At 49.0% G+C, this 18,321-nt stretch overlaps 7 protein-coding genes across 7 annotated transcripts in view; 3 read left to right on the top strand and 4 right to left on the bottom strand.

The window, feature by feature from the left end:
- UREG_03504 (uncharacterized protein) overlaps nt 1–310 on the bottom strand; it is a gene marked incomplete at both ends in the record, with an annotated part of 3,579 nt that extends 3,269 nt beyond the window's left edge. Inside the window, one exon of the mRNA XM_002543941.1 lies at nt 209–310. Coding sequence (XP_002543987.1) covers nt 209–310 — 102 coding nt within the window. The remainder of the gene's footprint in view (nt 1–208) is intronic.
- A 1,579-nt stretch (nt 311–1,889) lies between these two features.
- On the top strand, nt 1,890–4,732 carry UREG_03503 (uncharacterized protein; the record flags this gene model as incomplete). Its single annotated transcript, XM_002543940.1, has 5 exons — nt 1,890–2,666; nt 2,735–2,845; nt 3,009–3,088; nt 3,141–3,793; nt 3,849–4,732. The coding sequence occupies 5 exons, from the start codon at nt 1,890–1,892 to the stop codon at nt 4,730–4,732; spliced, it is 2,505 nt and encodes an 834-aa protein (XP_002543986.1).
- Nucleotides 4,733–5,348: 616 nt separating this feature from the next.
- On the bottom strand, nt 5,349–6,028 carry UREG_03502 (histone H3; the record flags this gene model as incomplete). The annotated part of the gene is made up of 2 exons (XM_002543939.1): nt 5,349–5,695; nt 5,794–6,028. 2 exons carry the CDS (start codon nt 6,026–6,028, stop codon nt 5,349–5,351), a joined length of 582 nt encoding a protein of 193 aa, XP_002543985.1.
- Nucleotides 6,029–6,654: 626 nt separating this feature from the next.
- Nucleotides 6,655–7,474, top strand: UREG_03501 (uncharacterized protein; the record flags this gene model as incomplete). The annotated part of the gene is made up of 2 exons (XM_002543938.1): nt 6,655–6,843; nt 6,908–7,474. The coding sequence occupies 2 exons, from the start codon at nt 6,655–6,657 to the stop codon at nt 7,472–7,474; spliced, it is 756 nt and encodes a 251-aa protein (XP_002543984.1).
- A 1,089-nt stretch (nt 7,475–8,563) lies between these two features.
- On the bottom strand, nt 8,564–10,829 carry UREG_03500 (uncharacterized protein; the record flags this gene model as incomplete). Its single annotated transcript, XM_002543937.1, has 3 exons — nt 8,564–8,639; nt 8,724–9,397; nt 9,456–10,829. 3 exons carry the CDS (start codon nt 10,827–10,829, stop codon nt 8,564–8,566), a joined length of 2,124 nt encoding a protein of 707 aa, XP_002543983.1.
- Nucleotides 10,830–11,677: 848 nt separating this feature from the next.
- On the bottom strand, nt 11,678–12,773 carry UREG_03499 (deubiquitination-protection protein dph1; the record flags this gene model as incomplete). Its single annotated transcript, XM_002543936.1, has 2 exons — nt 11,678–12,670; nt 12,732–12,773. The coding sequence occupies 2 exons, from the start codon at nt 12,771–12,773 to the stop codon at nt 11,678–11,680; spliced, it is 1,035 nt and encodes a 344-aa protein (XP_002543982.1).
- An 884-nt stretch (nt 12,774–13,657) lies between these two features.
- On the top strand, nt 13,658–17,723 carry UREG_03498 (pre-mRNA splicing factor rse1; the record flags this gene model as incomplete). Its single annotated transcript, XM_002543935.1, has 4 exons — nt 13,658–13,901; nt 14,077–16,150; nt 16,352–17,636; nt 17,697–17,723. 4 exons carry the CDS (start codon nt 13,658–13,660, stop codon nt 17,721–17,723), a joined length of 3,630 nt encoding a protein of 1,209 aa, XP_002543981.1.
- Between the last annotated feature and the right edge of the window lie 598 nt (nt 17,724–18,321).

Here is an 18,321-nt window from a genome sequence, read left to right as displayed (position 1 = left end):
TCCAGCGATTGACTTTCATCCTTTTTCAGTTTGTTTTCCTAGCGACGACGATTGTCAGCTCAATGAATGTCACGGAAGGGACATGAGTCTACAGCATACGATGTATTTGTCCAGACGCTTCTGCTTTTTACTCGATATTTTTGGTTGCTGTGCTCTCAGCTCTTCTTTTAGAAGTCTCTTCTTTTCCTCCCCGCTCCGCCTTGGAGACCGGCAGGACTTCGACAGCATTGGAGTCCTCTTGCGGCGTAGATGGCTTGTTCTCTCGAGCTAACACTTTGTGCTTCCGTTGCCTAGGAACAAATTTCGGCATTTTGAATGGAGAACAGAGAAGATATTAACCTATCTGCCCCTTCTCCTCCTTCCATCACTGTCGCGAGTTTGCACTGAAATATTATTCTGCCACGGGGCGGTGAACTCGGAGGTGTTGAAGCTTGCTGCCCCACAACCCACTGCTCGGCGATCAACGCTTGACGACAGCTCAAGTGATCCCGTCCATTGCTCAGCAGGTTTTGTTGGCGATACTAATTCAATGCCTCCTGACTTTCTCTGTTTGAGTTCTATAGAATCCTAATGGAGGGAATTGCCAACCAGACCGCCGCGCCCGCGGACATGCCTTTTCCCGCCCAAACCAAGCAGGCGGGGGGTTGTGTCGGAGGCGTCCAGACGGATGTAATGACGGTATCATTCTCGGATAAACTTCTTGTGACGATATCGCAGCACGGAAGACTCGCTCACTGGGTATGCTTGAAGCCGACGGCATTTTTCGTTCTCTCTCCAGCAAACTAATCTGCACCAGCTTCATGTCCCCTTAGAGAACACGAACCCGGGAACCGGTGGATATCATACTATCGCTGAAGAAGGAGATGATAGCTTGCTACCTCTTGCTGAACTTACGGCGACCACTGTGCTGGGTGGACGCTCGCCTGATTGGGAGGCCCATTGGCCATTTATACGCCTGTCAAATCGCTAGCGCAATAGCAACCAAAAACCCCACCGAGAAACGGCTTCTTGTTGTTGGACTTGGATTGGACAAGCCAGACGCTGATCGTGATATATTTTTTGGTGTTATCGACCTTGTTCTACGGTGCATATGATACACGATCTTCACTAAACCGCACTCAGAGTACAATCATACCTCCGAGCTTCTAACGCCGCTTAGTTCTGGAAAGGCGGAGAATTTGTGCTCTGCGACAAAATGTTGTCCAAAACAATGGCCTCATGCTAGTGGCGAACAGGTGACCATCTAACAGTTCGATATATCGCGTGGTACACAACGATGGAGAAGAAAGTCTGTATTTCGTGGAACATCGGTAATGCATTGATAAACGAACAAATTTCGATGAAGATGGTTGACTAAGGGACATTGGGGAAAAATGGTCGTGTCTGCTGCCGCTTACCGCTGCGTCGAGGGATTCACCATTGCCATGGATAAGCGGATATGATACTGTTGAGTTGGGAATTGGCTATCGAAGGTATCAGTCCCGTTCAGATGTTGTTTGAAGGTTATCCACCGGCAATCATCAGCCTATATGTAGCTTCTGAAATGTGTCGTTTCAAAGCTCAACCACTCCATCAAAATGAGTGCTCTTAGTACAATAATCAGTGGACATAGGACATGCTAGGAGGGGGACATGTGCGAGCATATCAAATTCAAAATGGTCGATTCAATACAAAACCTCTTCTCTTTCCGCCCTCCAGGATCTGAATATCAAGGCTTGGCAGTGACTCGCCCGATGGCAATCACGTGGTTGCTGAATGGCCGGTTCCGCCGCTGGGAGCCAGGAGAACACAGTTGCTAAATGATTTTGCTTGTGCTCCGTGGATGATGGAGATGGCTTTGTGCTTTAAATTGAAATGCCGTAGCTTTTGTTAAACGATCTTTGAAAGAAATGGCCTATCCACCCCCTCATGGCGGCCCTTTCTTCCCTGGGCAGCCTCCGCTCCAAGAAGCTCACCAGCAACCAAATCGCCCGGCCGCCTCCCCTCTCGCGTTACCAGCATTGATCAAGCCGGAGCAAAGCCCTCAGATACCGCTGGCGCAGTTTACTCCCTACCCTTCGCCGCAACAACACCTCCAACCTCAACCGTTCCCCGGCAGTCCCTCCGCAACCACATATCCGCCTCGTCCGGTAAACCACCTCCGCCCCGCCCCGCCAAAGGTGCCTTTCCAGTATGGCGCTGTTCCTGCCGCACCCGGGGCTTACTACAGCCTTCCACATCCATCCGATATGTACCCGCCACCACACCCACAATACCAAGCTCCTCCGCCGCCCCGACCTCAACCTCAGTCTCAGCCCGTCCCCAGTCCAGCTTCAAAATCGCCATACCCTCAAATTCAGATTCGCCCGCCACCCATTTCACAAGTCCAAAGACTGTCTACCAGCTCCAAAGGCGGGAACAATCCCACAGCCCCGGCTAGATCACGCGATCGCGCTCCGCAACATATGCCTCCCGTCGCGAAACAACCCACTCCTGCCAAAGCGCGTAATAAGAGCGAGAAGCAGTCAATTGATTATCAAGTGCTCCTATTGTCGCTCGCAGACGAATACTTTGATGCGGCGCACAGCCAGGGAACTATCCTCGCCGCGTCGCGCGAGGAGGGAGATGTTGAACGATACTACAAACTGGTCGCAACCGGACTGTGCTGCCTCGAGGCCGTGCTGAAAGTAAGATCTGGATATAGTGCCTTTAATGCTTCCTTTGATTGCTCAACGAATACTAAGTGGTACGTCAGAATTGGAGGCTACAGCCACGGACAGAAGCCCTGCTCCGGCTTCGATATGCGCGCATACTGTACGAGGAGGCAAACAACGATCGGGAAGCTGAAGCTGCATTAAGCAAAGGGGTATGTATAGCTTCTGCGTTAAGCCCCCTTTGATTTCAATGCTAAATCTGCCTTAGATTGACTTATGTGAGCGGGTACGATAGATCTTGACAGAGATCTTGTGGAAACGATGCTAATTCCCCTGCAGAATAGAATGTTTGACTTGAAATACAGTATGCAACAGCTTTTATGTCGGATATTGTATAAATCCAATCCGAAGGCCGCGATGAAGGCCGTAGACGGTATTATTCGCGACCTTGAGGCGTAGTGCTCCCCCCCACTGGCTATATAAAACCTCTGCTCTAACATCTCCTAGATACCGCCATATTGCTTGGGAATATGCATTTCGTTTTTTACGAGTAACATTGTCTCTTTCCTCTCCGTCTCATCAAGACTTTGTTGCAGCGGTGCATAATTTACAGAAACTTTCCTCTATGGCCAGCCGTACTGGCGACAAAGCAGTCGTAGTGGTTTCCTCGATAATCGAAGCGCTTACACACCTGCAACACTCATCTAACGGTGATGCGATAGAACAGGCACAAAGGGCCATTGCAACAGCCAGGAGCCACCAGACCAATGAAAGTGTCGCAGCGGGGCCGCATGTTGATACGATGTTTCAAGTCGCCGACATTTGCTGCAGTATCCTCGAATACGATATCGCCCAAGCTTCTCAGAAGTTGCAGGTACTTCAGAAAAATATGGATCAGAACATCAATAGCCCATTATGGCAGGATGACGGCTCGTTTTCAATCTCGCTAAGCAGCGAGGCTATCAAACAGTCAACCGTAGAATTTGGAGATATCCTCCGAGCGTCAAATGGAACCGTCGAGCTAGTGCTTAACTGGCTGCCGGAGGCCGATCTCTACGCGTTATGCTACTTTCTTAGCTCTGTCACTCTCGGTGCAAGGAATTCCCAAGATGGGCACAAAGCTGAGAAGTACCTACAGGAAGGCTTGCGCATGATCCGAAGTAATGGTTCCTCTCTTAAATCCATAAAAGGCATCTTGCTGACATCTGACATTAGGTAGCTTAGAGTCCCCCCAGGAGGTACCCGAATCATTCACGTTAGCCTCTACCCGCTTCCGGTGGCGGAGGTTGCTTTATTGCCACATGTTGCTTCAGCAGATTTTCCTCGCTTGCGCACGAACGGACTGGCCTCTAGCAACCAAGATGTTGAAAGAGGCGCGAGCTACTTCGGTAGAATTGGGAAACGAGCCGTATGAGACCATCAATTGTCTTATACAGTATGCCACCGGCGTCATCGCGCAGGCTACAGGAGATTTGAAGGGAGCTCTTGCAATTTTCAAACAGCCTATCTTCTCTTTATCCCAATCCACCAACAGGACGTGTCGTAATGATCCTCGCCGTGATACCGCAATTCTCGCAGGGCTCAACTGCGTTTTAATTTACCGCGATACCTCGCAACCGTCGTTCTCAATCGCTGCAAATGCACTAAGCTCCCTTGAACCATTTTGCCAGCACAGCCCGAATAAATACATTCAAGCCGCTTATTCTTTGGTTAGCGCGACTATTCACACTGAATCTACAATGCAAACGAAGCGCAATCTTCACCAATCCCTGCGGTCCGCTACCGCGATATGTAATAGTCAAGTCACATGTTTGGCGCTCACCTTCATGAGCTGGAAATACTTCCGCGGTGTGGTTGGTGAGCAATCTGAGAAGAGTGCTATGGCTGCGAAAGCCATGGCCAGGAAGACGGACGATAGATTATGGATCAATGTCACCGATGAGTTGCTGGCCGAGACCTTGGATCGACAAGGAAAAGCAAGTGAAGCGAGAGCTCTGAGAGAAAAGGCAGACAAGGATTTAGCGAAACTGCCACCAGTGTTAACCAGAACCGCTAGACCGGTGTTTGGCCAAAATGGAACGAAGTCTACGACGATATAGCAACTGTTCGTCAAGACTGATGATGGAGTTTTTTATGTCTGGGCTAATCTATTGCCTACTGGGTTCATTGTGGGATTCTGCTAACGAGGCGTTTGTTGATTCTTCCCACGGCGTTCGAAAGTACGTGCATCTTGAAAGCTTTTGTGCAACTATGTTAGAATGCTGGGTTATCATTCTTCAGTGATGTTTAGATCTTACGGTGTTCCCACTATGTGAGTTCTCAGTAGCCCTCCGATGAGGTTTTAAAAATAATGTTTTATTCTGATTTGAGCCCCTTTGGAAAGCGGCTAAGAAAAGCATGCATAACATGATTGGGGAAACAATCAAATGTGCAGAGTTATGTACGTACATTAACACTAGTATCATTGCCGTAGCATTGAGTAATTGCAAGAAAATGCAAACAACCGCCAGTTTCCAAAACGCCATGTCTTTGATACTCGGTCAATTGACCGTAAAAGAAACGCCGTCTAGCGTGTATATGATCCCAAAATGCACGAAAAGAGCCGCAAACGCAAGGTAGGGAGCACTTGACATCTCCAATCACCCAAACAAACTCGAGAGCAAAAGAAAAGAGTTGTCCGTCGCAGAAATCACAACGTCAGGTTTTGTATTCGGCTCAACCGATGCCGCCCCACGCTCCTCGTATCCGTCTCGCAAGCTGAATATCCTTTTGCATGATTGTTACTCTCTTGGCGTGAATCGCACATAGATTGGTGTCGGCGAAAAGATGTACTAGAAAAGCCTCCGCTGCCTCTTGTAGGGCTTGAATCGCTTGTGACTGCCATCTCAGTTCCTCGCCAACTTCCGGCGGTAAGATATCGAGGGCTACTTCTCTGACGAGGCGCGCAAAGGGGAGTTTGAGAAGGAGGAGATCCCAAGAGCGTTGATAACGCCGGATTTCTTTAAGGGCGACTGTTCCCGGATGGTAACGGTGCTTTCGGGGCGGCGGAAGTGGATCACCGGCTGCGATCAGAAATTGGGTTAGGGAAAAATGTCGAACAATTCATGCGGAGCTGCCTGCAATCTCAGGGGCAAGCGGTGAATGACAGGAAAGTACATACGTTGTACGTCTGATTTCCTTGCGGGAACTGTTTTGCCGCCTCTTCCTCTGCCTCTTCCGCGCTGGGCTGCTGGACTCGACCTCCCTCCTTTACTCGATGCCGACGCGGCAGCAGCTGGGGCAGCGGTTGCTTCAGCGGCAGGCGCTATATCTCTCGAGCTTCCTTCGCCTGCGCCGCTTTGTGTAGCCGTAGCTCGACCGGGTACGGTTTTGCGCGGGCGACCCCTTGGAGCCATGTCGAGAACCCGTTTAATGACCTGGGGCCGGATCGAATGTCACAAGCTCAATTTTTTATGACGAATTGGCCTGCTCAAAGGTGGGTTCCGGTCAATCAAGCTTCGTAGTAGCTCACTTGAGCCTTAATTCGAGAATGGATTGCGTGGTGAAGGATCAAGGGAACACCGATCGAATTGCGGTGGTTGGACATTCCCAGCCATCGCGACGACGCGACTCGCGGTTCCAGCTTCTAATTGGCCAGCTGGAAAAGCTCTTTCAACGCGCAGCGAACGCGAGTGGTCTAGCCCTGATTGGACTAGCGCATAGCCGGATTATCTAAGTTTCCTGCTGACATAATGTTATGCGGATAAATATTTTGCCAGTAAACCATTATGTCATCGCCTGCAAGCCTTGGTTACATAAGCAGATCCTGTCGCGGAATTGCGACATTCAATCAAGTCCGCAACTTCGAGATAGTTGTTCATTCCAGAGGACAGCTTGCGATTCTGTTACACTTGCCCCGGCCTCGTTTTGTCTTACATGTTGTCTTTGAAAATATCTTGAAGGGAACCTGGATCACTTCTCACTGGTCAATTAGTTCCCTACGTTATATATACGTGTTGCCCCTCCGTGTTGGCAAGCCGCTATGGCTGCGCTTTGGGGAAACGGTGGACAGCCGGGTCAATTTCCACTGGAACAATGGTTCTATGAGATGCCTCCTTGTACGAGATGGTGGACCACCGCTACAGTCGCAACGTCTGTTCTTGTACAATGTCACGTTTTGACGCCTTTCCAGCTCTTCTATAGCTTTAGGGCGGTGTTTGTCAAGGCACAGGTGAGGTCTCCAGGCCCCACAGTTTGTAAACGCATATACTGACATATACCTTATTTACTATTAGTACTGGCGCCTACTTTCAAATTTCCTTTATTTCGGCCCGTTGAATTTAGACCTCTTGTTCCACGTTTTCTTTCTCCAGCGGTATTCCCGGCTCCTAGAGGAATCATCGGGTCACTCATCTGCGGACTTCTCGTGGCTCCTTTTATACGCTTCCTCCAGTCTCCTTATCCTGTCACCTTTCCTCTCCGTTCCATTCCTGGGACCCGCACTATCCTCGAGTCTGGTTTACATCTGGGGCCGGCGAAACCCAGACACAAGGCTTAGTTTCTTCGGTGTCCTGGTTTTTACAGCGCCATATCTACCTTGGGTTTTGATGGCGTTTAGTCTTATTGTACACGGAACTATTCCAAAAGATGAGATATGTGGCGTTATCGTTGGCCACATTTGGTTCTTCTTCACCGATGTCTATCCTCCTCTACATGGTGGCCAGAGGCCGCTTGACCCTCCAAGATGGTGGAGGCGATTATTTGAAGGGAGAAGAAGTGGTGGTGCGCAAGAGAACGGAGGAACCGACACTCGAAATATCAACAATGAATTCGCCGCAGCGGCGGCGCCGGAGGTTAGATAGGGCTGCGTGGGGAGACCTTTGATCCCATTCAACCTCAGAAATTTTACTCGCTATGGACTATTCCCACCAGGGCCTTGTCCTTCTTACCTTATCCCGAATTTTTCGCGGACCTCGTGTTTTTCCAGAAATCGGGGCAGATCTGATTAAAAGGCAGTTTATCGGAGTTCCTGGCCATGCTTTTATTGGCAATCTCAACGTTATACAACGGCGTTATTTTATAGACCTTCTATTGATGTGATTCCCACTTTGGCGTTTGAAAATGGGCCCGAAATTCAAGCTGTTATCTCGTTTTCAGGCCGCCTTTTTTTTGCTTAAAACAGTCTTGCATGATATCAATGTCATGCCTTTTGGCTTTGTGTCTCTGCAAGGTGCTCTTTCATGAATGGTGTACGGCAACACTGCGGCCCTTTTGAGATCTAGCTACTACGTAAAATATTTGTCGTATTGACGAGTTTCCTCATGGCCCCTGTTGAGTTGCTGCATGTTTCTCAGTTGTCGTTCTGGCCGAGATATTACCCCAGGGGTTTTCCCCCATAGTGGTTGCGGCTGCCATGGCGCACATTCATATGTAGTAAACTGACGATTGAACGGCTATGAAAGAGGAGATTGTTCAAACAAGATATTTATTATCGCTTCAATTAGAGTATATCCCTCCCCCCATCCACTGTTAAGCAAATAGTTATGAACGCCCTGACCCTAAAAGTGGTACTACCCACTAAATACGACTCCAGACCCATATAGGAATTCGCCCACCAGCCCCGAAACACGCATTAATACGAGATGCGTCAAGCTGTCGCATAATTGAGTTGTAAAAGTCAAAATAGAAGGAAAAAGAGGCGAAGAACTAGAATACATACAGGGTACACAACGATGTGAATAAACGTTGAAATTTAAGGGTGGAAATAGAGGGGATATTGGCGAGTTACGAGTTGAAGGCTAGAAGGCAGAAATGAAGAGAAATCCAATCAAGGAGCGGAGAAAATAAAGGGGTAAACATGGCTCCTAATTCGTTGCTTTTCTTTATGTCGAAACGTTTTGATAAATGATGAGAATCATTAGACATGTCCTCAATGGGATCTAATATTTGGTTCATATTGGCGCCAGGTGATCTTTGGGCGAAAAAGTTGGCGGTTGTCGGTTGAGAAATGAAGGTCGAACGTAAACCCTGCCATCAGTCTGCCTTGACAGAACTATAGAAAAGAGTGAGACCTCTGGGTACTTTTTGACGCAAAGCAGTCAACGAACTTACCTATATATACGGCGAATAAAAGTATACGCTGTCAGGAACCCCACGGTTCCCATGAGCAAACCATAGACAGCGCAGCCAAGGAAGCTATATCCGAAGAAAAGCAGGCTCGAAACGAATCCTCGCACGTGGAGTTTCGTCAAATAATACCAAACACAAGAAATGAAGATCCAAAGCGCGCTGCTTCCTCCGGTAACAAAGCTCTGCCACCACCACCGGTGATTCTCCGCACAAAGTTGAGCATAGGTGGCGATGATTGTCACTTCACTGACGGTGACAAGAAGGACCGTGCAGATGACGCTCAGATAGCCAAAAACATAGTAGTACCCGCTCTTATCTTGCATAAGATTCCGGAAAACGAAGAGCAATTCGACAAAAAGAACAGCGAATGCGGGAAGCCCAGTTAGAAGCGTTCCTTGGATTGTCCTCAAATACCATGACTGTGGCGGAATTTGTCTAGGAATCGCATTCGTGCGGGTGGGATGCTCCCAGGGTGTTGCTCTCTCATAGCCGTACCAGCTACCGGCGTAAACCAACGGGACTTGGATCAGAAGCCATAAAGCAACTAGGCCGACCAGAGTGCCGAATGGGATTGCGGTACTAGATGCTTGAGCCCAGACAAACAAGTTGAGGAGAAATACGAAAGCGAAGAGCAGACCAGGGAATAGTAGCGCCGTCTAGGATGTTTCGTTAGCGGCCGCAGAAGCAAATCAAAAAGAAACGTATCAAACGTACAATGAGGGTATTCTTCCGCCAATTCCTTCCTCCGAATGTTTTGTACAGTCTTCCGGAAAAGTAACCTGAAAATATACCAGCGAACACGAACAAACCCATACCGACGCTCACAAATCCACCTCGAAAGCTAGGATTAAGAACGCCAATGCAGCTCAAGGCGAGCAGACCGGTTGCCATGAAAAGGAGTTGCATGCCTGACCCAATCAAAGGTGCCAAAAGTCCGCTATATGCAGGAACACGGAAGACATCACCGTGGAGACGCTTCCAGGATGCCACTTCGTCCAGCTCGTCGTCGGAGAAGCGGTCGTTCAAGTCATCTTCAATACCTTGATCAAGAAGTCCGCCGGGTAGCTTTTCGTCAAACCTTGGGGTCCTTGGAGTTCGAGCTCCGCTTCTCAGCCCGGATAATTTCAGTTTTCCTTCTTCCACAGATCCATTTCCGTCTGCAAGTGTTCGTCCCCAGATGACCAGCACCATAAAGCCCAATACAGCTGAGATGGTCAGAGAATTCAGGATCGCAAGCCAATGCGTCATTTTTCCATCTTGGTGGGTATAGAAATATAAATCCCATCGGTTCGACCATCCAATATGCTCCTCCTTTCGAAAATAGACAGAATATGAATACGGGACAGTGATCGATGCGCCATCATCAGCGTCGTCGTCGTTTTCGGGTAAGTATGAGGAGCCAGGATATTTCTCTGCCAGTCTAGTATTGTTCGGAGCGATGTACAGCTCCAAGCGTTCCTGCTTGGCGTGGATTTCTTTCGGGCACCCATCAGCAGACCTACCAACGTCCCCGACGCTTTTGGGGTAAACCTCAAACCCGACGATGACCTTGCCACCATGTGCCCCGGCCTTTCCAGGGGCATTCCGCCAGCGGATCACGAAAGTGAAATGGTTATGGAGGAAATATCTGGGATGACGGCTGGAAGGCGAGAAATCCTGGTAGCCGAGTTTGAATCCCGTGGAGTAGTACCGTTTTGATCTATCAACGGAAACGAAGCTCGTTGCACCAGGTAAATTGTCCATAATCCACTCCACAACATAGCCATCCGAAATGAGCTGCCTCGCACGTTTAACGTCGTTGCGATTGATCTCCTTATGACAAAGGAGTTGGCAAGAAACATCTTTTCCCATCGTTACTTCAAAATCGGAAATTCTGATACGATCGCCTCGAAGGACTTCTCCGAGATTGAGCGAGATACTATGCCCGCTAGCAAAGGCGGAGGTTCCATGCTTTTTACCACTTGGAGGGCAGACAAATGGGAGATCGAAGTACGCATATTGGAGCTGCGAGTCGTCAGAGAATATCTTATTCACAAACACCGGAATGGCGTCGTTATCACGGTAACTCCGAATAGAATAGCCTGCCATGTAGATGACTCTGTCAGCCAGTTCATCTTCTATTCGCGAAGCGGGCATTCCCAGTCGAAATACTTGGATCGCATACCAGGTATATAAAAAGCCCGAACAGTCGATAGCACAGTCATGAGAGCAGCCAACCAGGGCCATAGTCGAACGCCGACTGTCATGTTGGTGGAGGTGCCGAAAAGGCAACACCAAGGGGCTTTGATTAACTAGAGCGCTGTGTAACCTATCCAGCGATTCGTCTCGAAACCTCAACGCAAGAAGGTCAGAGACACCCAAAAAGAGAGACTGGAAGTCGAGGAAAAGAACGATGCGGGATCGGAATAGCGAGCGTAACGCGATGCCAAAGGGCGAAGGGAAAAGGGTGGGATCGGCGGCGGTGCGAGTTACATAAAGCGTCAGTCCGCAGATAAGACGCAGAGTGCCATTGCCAAGTATCCGACGACACAGCAGGCCGAGAGATGGCAGGCGGGTACGGAGCAGATCGAGTGCAGCAGTCAATGGTTGCAATTCGGCATTGCGAAGACCGGGATATTCGATCCTTGAGAGTTGAGCGGGAGTTAACTTAGTTATGAGTTGCACTTCTCCCCTGACGATGATTATTCAGCACCCGCGAGATACAGCCCAAGGAGCATGTGGCGGCAGACATTTTTATGCTGCCTATGACCTAATGTATTAGGCTGGGTTTTCAATGCAGCAAATAGCATGTCGAGTAGTTAATACACAAACATACAAACAAGAACCTGAGAAATGCGGAAAATGATTCGTCAAAAAGTCGCAAAGCGTAGCACAAAACCCAAGGCCAAGGATACATCTGCTATCTTAGCAAGAGCATATTGATTTAAAGTATTTTTTTATGTATTGTTCAGTAGATATTCAACAGCTCCTTGCACGCTCCCCCCCGTTCTTCTCAATGCCTCGATATTCCGCTCGAACTCATAGAAACCCATGTCGTTTAATTGGCGAAGTTGCTCGGCATACCTTTCCTCCGGCGGACGATTATCCTGAGGAGAGGGGCTGCCTTGGCCCATTAAGCCGGGGAAAAGCATTCCAAACGGATTGGCGCCTGCTTCGGTGTTTGAAGGATTCTGATTACCGCCAAATGTTTGCAGTAATTGACTGAGTAAAGCTGGGTCTTGTAAAAAGGGACTGTTCGCAATGGCTGCAGAAGGATGCTGAGGTTGTTGGCTGGGGTTTTGGCCAGCCGGCGGGGCGGATAGAGTCGGGTTAAACAGGGCCGCAAACGGATTTGGTTGATTCTGGCTCGATGGCGTGCCGCCAGTTGCTCCTGTAGGAGCAGTGTTTCCAGCTGAAGTGGTTTCGCGGGACGTTGAATTACCCGTGGCACCTGTAGGCGAAGTATCATTGCCCGTTGCAGTACCTCCAAACTCTGGATTGCCAAAAAGTGAGGCGAATGGATTCCCCGCTGTGTTTTGGGCGAGTGGAAACCCAAAAAGCCCAAAAGGATTCGGGGCGTTTCCTGCATTATTTCCAGTATTGACACCTTGGGTACTTTCCTGTTGGCGATGCTCCTCGGGTGTGGTATTTGTGACTCCCGGGGCAGGGAAGCTTGCGTTCTCTCCTCCAGCCCCCCCTAACGGACTCAAACCAAATTGTGTCTGCATCTGTGCCATTTGACGAAGAATATTAGGGTCGGTCAGCATCCTGCGGAATGCCGGCGATTGCATCATCTGTCTAACACCGGGGCCCATATCGCGGAGCATTGGGTTTTGCCGTATCATCATGTCAAGGAGCTGGGGATTCTGAAGGGCTTCATTCATCATGGAAGAGAATTGAGGATTCTCCAGCATGTTTATTAATTGCTCGGTGTTAGGAGGTGGGCCCATCTAAGTGGAAAGTAGACATTAGCCGGAGTTGGGAACTCTGTGGAAAGGCATCGCAACTTACTCCACCGTCAGGTCCAAATAATCCTGCTCCTGGAAGAGGCATATTGTAGCCAGCGAATCTTGCTCCAGTGAGCCCTGCCAGCGGGTTGTTTCCTGTCCCAGCTGCGATATTTGTCGGAACGCCGGGTGGCGGACCCTGTGGTGTGGAACGACCAGGGGTTCCACTGGCGCTCTGGGAAGCCTGCGTTGGCGGCTGATTGCTCGCAGCGCTTTTCACTAGATGAATTGTATGACCATCTTTCACATTATACACCGCAAGCGTATCATGGTCTTTCAATACCCTGCCAGAATATATCAGGCGCTGGCGTGTAGGTGGAACATCCGCGTAATCCGGCCCCGAGAGCTTGACTTTTAGACTTTCGATCGTTGTCGAAAGGTACTACTGATAGTGAATATTTTGCACCGTTAGCGGTCTTGACTGAGAAATTAATCGGCGCCTCTTCTCCAGCTTCGCTGTTGGTCGCCATGGTAGAGATGCAGGCCACCCAAAGTGCCGGGCGGGGCAGAGGACGACAGATATCGGCTCAGGGGAGTTCAACGTGTCAAGACGTAGCTTGGAGAGTATAGATTCCTTCAAAGAGAGACGTAAAACCCCAATAGATTCGCGGGAGATGTTGCTGGGAGGCGGAGAGAGAAGCGTCTTGTTGAGGCACCGCGGCGGGCAAAGTGATCTCACTCCTTTGGCGCTGCGGCTACGGCGGCCCAGGCATGCTCGACGCGCATCGAAGTCAAAAGAACTTCCTCAACCTCACCTCATCCCAAACCACCATCGAAAATTTTCAAGCTTCCCAGTCCTCGCCCAACCCGCACGCAAAACCATTGCTTTTTGCTCAGCAACTCGTGCGATACTCCTTACATTCCCTATGAGATTGCGGCAATTCTTTTAAAGCTGGTAGTGCACCGCAGGGGTGCCCGTCCGCAGCAGCCATGGCGACGACCTCGTCGATGTTTATGTACTCCCTGACGATCCAACCGCCCACCGCTATCACTCAGGCGATCATCGGCCAATTTGCGGGGATCAAGGAGCAGCAGATCGTCATTGCTTCTGGCTCGAGGCTATCAATCCACGAGCCGGATTCACATCAGGGCAAAATTCGAGCTCTGTACTCGCAGGATGTGTTTGGGATCATTAGGTCATTGGCGGCGTTCAGGCTTGCAGGGAGCAACAAGGGTACGTTTACGCCCAACTCAATTGTCAAAGGCCAATTTAGTGATTCTTCGAAGCTTTGGGAGCAGCATGACGTCCTCATTTCGTCCCGCCCAAGTTGTCTTCCATGCGAAAGGGCTTGTCGCTGTGTCCTCGCTCAGTGCGTTTGTTGAGTGATGCTAAGTGTTTGTGTCGTTAGACTATATTATTATCGGCTCTGATTCTGGCCGGATTACCATTGTCGAGTATGTCCCGTCCCAAAATCGATTCAATCGCATTCACTTGGAGACATTTGGCAAATCCGGTATTCGGCGAGTCGTTCCCGGCCAGTATCTTGCGGTAGATCCAAAGGGCAGGGCATGCTTGATAGCATCTGTGGAAAAAAACAAGCTAGTCTACGTTCTTAACCGAAATGCTCAAGCAGAGCTTACTATTTCCTCGCCACTTGAAGCGCATCGACCTCAAACCATAGTGTTTGCGCTCACGGCGCTCGACGTTGGCTATGAAAATCCGATCTTTGGAGCACTCGAAGTGGAATACACAGAATCCGACCAAGATCCGACGGGTAGCGCATATGAAGAAAGCGAAAAGCTGCTCGTCTACTACGAACTTGATCTTGGATTAAACCATGTTGTTCGGAAATGGGTGGAACCGGTTGATCGTACAGCCATGATGCTTTTTCAAGTGCCGGGCGGAGCAGATGGTCCGAGCGGTGTCCTGGTTTGTGCCGAGGGCAACATCACCTATCGGCACTCGAATCAAGATGTTTTCAGGGTTCCAATTCCGCGCCGGAGCGGGCCCACTGAAAACCCAGACCGAAAGAGATACATCACCGCTGGCGTTGTTCATAAAATGCGAAGGGCATTCTTCTGTCTCTTGCAAACCGAAGATGGGGATCTTTTCAAAGTCACCATAGATATGGTTGAGGATGACAATGGTCAGCCTACTGGCGAAGTAAGAAGATTGAAACTCAAGTACTTTGACACTGTACCAATCGCATCCAGCCTTTGCATTCTCAAGAATGGCTTCCTTTTTGTGGCTAGCGAGAACGGCAACCACCATTTCTATCAGTTCGAAAAATTGGGTGATGACGACGAAGAAACAGAATTTACAAGTGACGATTTCTCGTCAGACCCATTGGAGCCGCTTGCGCCAGTATATTTCCGCCCACGACCCGCAGAGAACCTGAACTTGGTTGAAAGCATCAATTCAGTAAATCCTCTCATGAGTTGCAAGGTTGCGAACCTTACAGAAGACGATGCCCCTCAACTCTATACCCTATGTGGTACCGGTGCGCGGAGCACTTTCAGAACTCTGAAACATGGCCTAGAAGTGTCAGAGATCGTTGAGTCTGAATTACCCAGCGTGCCGTCAGCCGTCTGGACCACCAAGCTTACCCGAAACGATCAGTATGATGCATACATCATCTTATCGTTTACCAACGGAACTTTAGTTCTGAGTATAGGTGAAACTGTCGAAGAAGTCACAGACACAGGGTTTCTCTCCTCTGCGCCGACGTTGGCAGTGCAACAACTTGGTGAAGACTCGCTCATTCAGGTTCATCCCAAAGGTATTCGCCACATCCATGCTGATCGTAGGGTGAACGAATGGCCGGCGCCACAACACAGATCGATTGTCGCAGCGGCCACAAACGAAAGGCAGGTTGCGGTCGCGCTTAGCTCCGGAGAGATCGTGTATTTTGAAATGGACACCGATGGCTCCCTCGCAGAATATGACGAAAAGCGAGAAATGTCCGGAACTGTTACCTGTCTCAGCTTGGGAGAGATTCTCCCTGGTCGTGTTAGAAGCTCATTCCTTGCCGTCGGATGTGATGATTCAACTGTTCGCATCTTGAGCCTGGACCCAGACTCAACACTAGAAAACAAATCAGTCCAGGCTCTAACGTCTGCACCATCCGCCCTCTCGATAATGTCTATGATTGACTCCACTTCGGGTGGTTCCACACTCTACCTCCATATCGGACTGTATTCTGGAATATATCTTCGCACGGTACTAGACGAAGTTACCGGCGAGCTCTCGGATACACGTACGCGGTTCCTGGGTCTCAAACCTGTGAAGCTGTTCAGTGTGTCGGTCAAGGAACAAAGAGCTGTCCTAGCTTTAAGTTCAAGGCCCTGGTTGGGGTACTCGGATTTACAGACGAAAAATTTCATGCTCACACCTTTGGATTATGTTCCCCTTGAATGGAGCTGGAATTTCAGCAGTGAGCAATGCGTTGAAGGAATGGTTGGAATTCAAGGCCAAAACTTAAGGTATGGTCGAATCCCTCTCGCTAATGAAATTGCATCTCGTTGAAACGCTTTATGATGACCCATCGTCTTTTCCCGAGTCCATTGGACATTGCGGAACCATTATTTTATTTTTCCAATTGTTCCTACTGAAAGCCACATTTACCACTCCCACGTTTTGTCAGGTTTTTGTCTATTTGCTTCTTTGCTAATCATTTAAAAAAGGATCTTCTCTATTGAAAAGCTCGATAATAATCTCCTCCAAGAGACAATACCACTTGCCTATACCCCGCGACATTTTGTCCGCCACCCTGAACACCCGCTCTTTTATGTGATCGGAGCTGACAACAATATTTTATCTCCCGCTACGAAAGCTAAACTTCTTGAAGACTCTAAGGCTGTAAATGGAGAAGCTTCTGAATTACCGCCTGAAGATTTTGGCTATTCCCGGGGTACTGGTCACTGGGCATCATGCATCCAAGTCGTTGATCCAATCAACAGCAAAACAGTCCTTTCTCGCATCGAATTGGAAGAAAATGAGGCTGCTGTTAGCGTCGCCGCAGTTCCATTCTCCAGCCAAGACGATGAGACATTTCTGGTGGTTGGGACTGGGAAAGACATGGTGGTTAACCCTCCATCTTCATCTTGTGGATATATCCACATTTATAGATTCCAGGAAGATGGCAAAGAACTTGAATTTATTCACAAGACCAAAGTTGAATCTCCACCTCAAGCACTTCTAGCCTTCCAAGGTCGTCTCCTCGCTGGTATCGGTACAAATTTGCGAATCTATGACCTTGGGATGAAGCAGCTCCTCCGCAAGTGCCAGGCTGAGGTTGTGCCGCGGATGATCGTCGGGCTTCAAACACAAGGCAGCCGCATCATCGTGAGCGATGTTCAGGAGAGTGTTACCTACGTTGTCTATAAGTATCAGGAAAATCGCCTTATTCCATTTGCAGACGACATAATCGCCCGTTGGACTACTTGCACAACAATGGTTGATTATGAAACCGTTGCCGGTGGGGATAAGTTTGGAAACCTTTGGCTCTTAAGATGTCCTCAGAAAGCGTCAGAAGAGGCTGACGAGGATGGCTCTGGAGCACATCTCATCCATGAACGGCAATACCTGCAGGGAGCACCGAACAGGCTGAGCTTGATGATTCATTTCTACCCTCAAGACATCCCTACAAGTATTCAGAAAACCCAACTTGTCGCCGGAGGAAGAGACATCTTAGTCTGGACTGGGTTACAAGGTACGATTGGAATGTTAATTCCGTTTGTTAGTCGCGAGGATGTGGATTTCTTCCAGAGTCTTGAAATGCAGCTTACTTCACAAACGCCTCCGATTGCTGGCCGTGACCACTTAATTTACCGGAGCTATTACGCGCCAGCCAAAGGTACTATTGATGGCGACCTATGCGAGACGTATTTCACATTGCCGAATGACAAAAAATTAATGATTGCCGGAGAACTGGATCGATCGGTTCGTGAGATTGAGAGGAAGATATCTGTAAGATCCCTATCACTCATGTCGTTTCGCCATGGCTTGAGGCTAATTTTGATAACCCAGGACATGCGTACCAAGGTGGCTTACTAATGATATATCTTCGATTTTATGCATTGGCGTCTTGGTGGATTGGGCGCGGCGTATTTGCTCGTCGATTGTATGCTAATAAATATCAGCTGGACAGTTTTCAGCGTCTGTTAAGGAGTGAGCGGTAGTTGAGGAGTCAAATTACAGTGAATGAAACGAACTCACGGCTCTCCTTGCTTGTTCCGCCTTCAAGTGCTAGTGAAAAGCGATGCCCTGCGGATCAGTCAAGTCTCTTGCCTCGCTCGGTCAGTGTGCATATCCATCGCCTGATCTTGAGCTGGATACACCTTCTCGTATTGTGACGAGAGTGTATGGGACGAGAACATTGGAGATTTCCTATCGATGATCTTTGAGTACGATTCTACAAGCGACAGACGGTGCTTAGAATTGTAATTTATCCGTTGATACATGCTATGCCTCCTGACCACAGATACGGTGGGCGGATCAGCGGGTTGCTCTACCATTCATCATGAATATCATCAGCTCTGTGGGAGCTACCAGAAGCAGCTAGTAATAACTAATTGAGATGAGAAGTGTTATATATATCTAATGCAGTACATCTCATAACATTACATGATATTGCATGATATATACTGAGACC

Source organism: Uncinocarpus reesii, genomic scaffold, assembly GCF_000003515.1.
Source record: "Uncinocarpus reesii 1704 scaffold_2 genomic scaffold, whole genome shotgun sequence".
NCBI classification, from domain to species: domain Eukaryota; kingdom Fungi; phylum Ascomycota; class Eurotiomycetes; order Onygenales; family Onygenaceae; genus Uncinocarpus; species Uncinocarpus reesii.
This window is presented reverse-complemented; position numbering and strand designations above follow the sequence as displayed.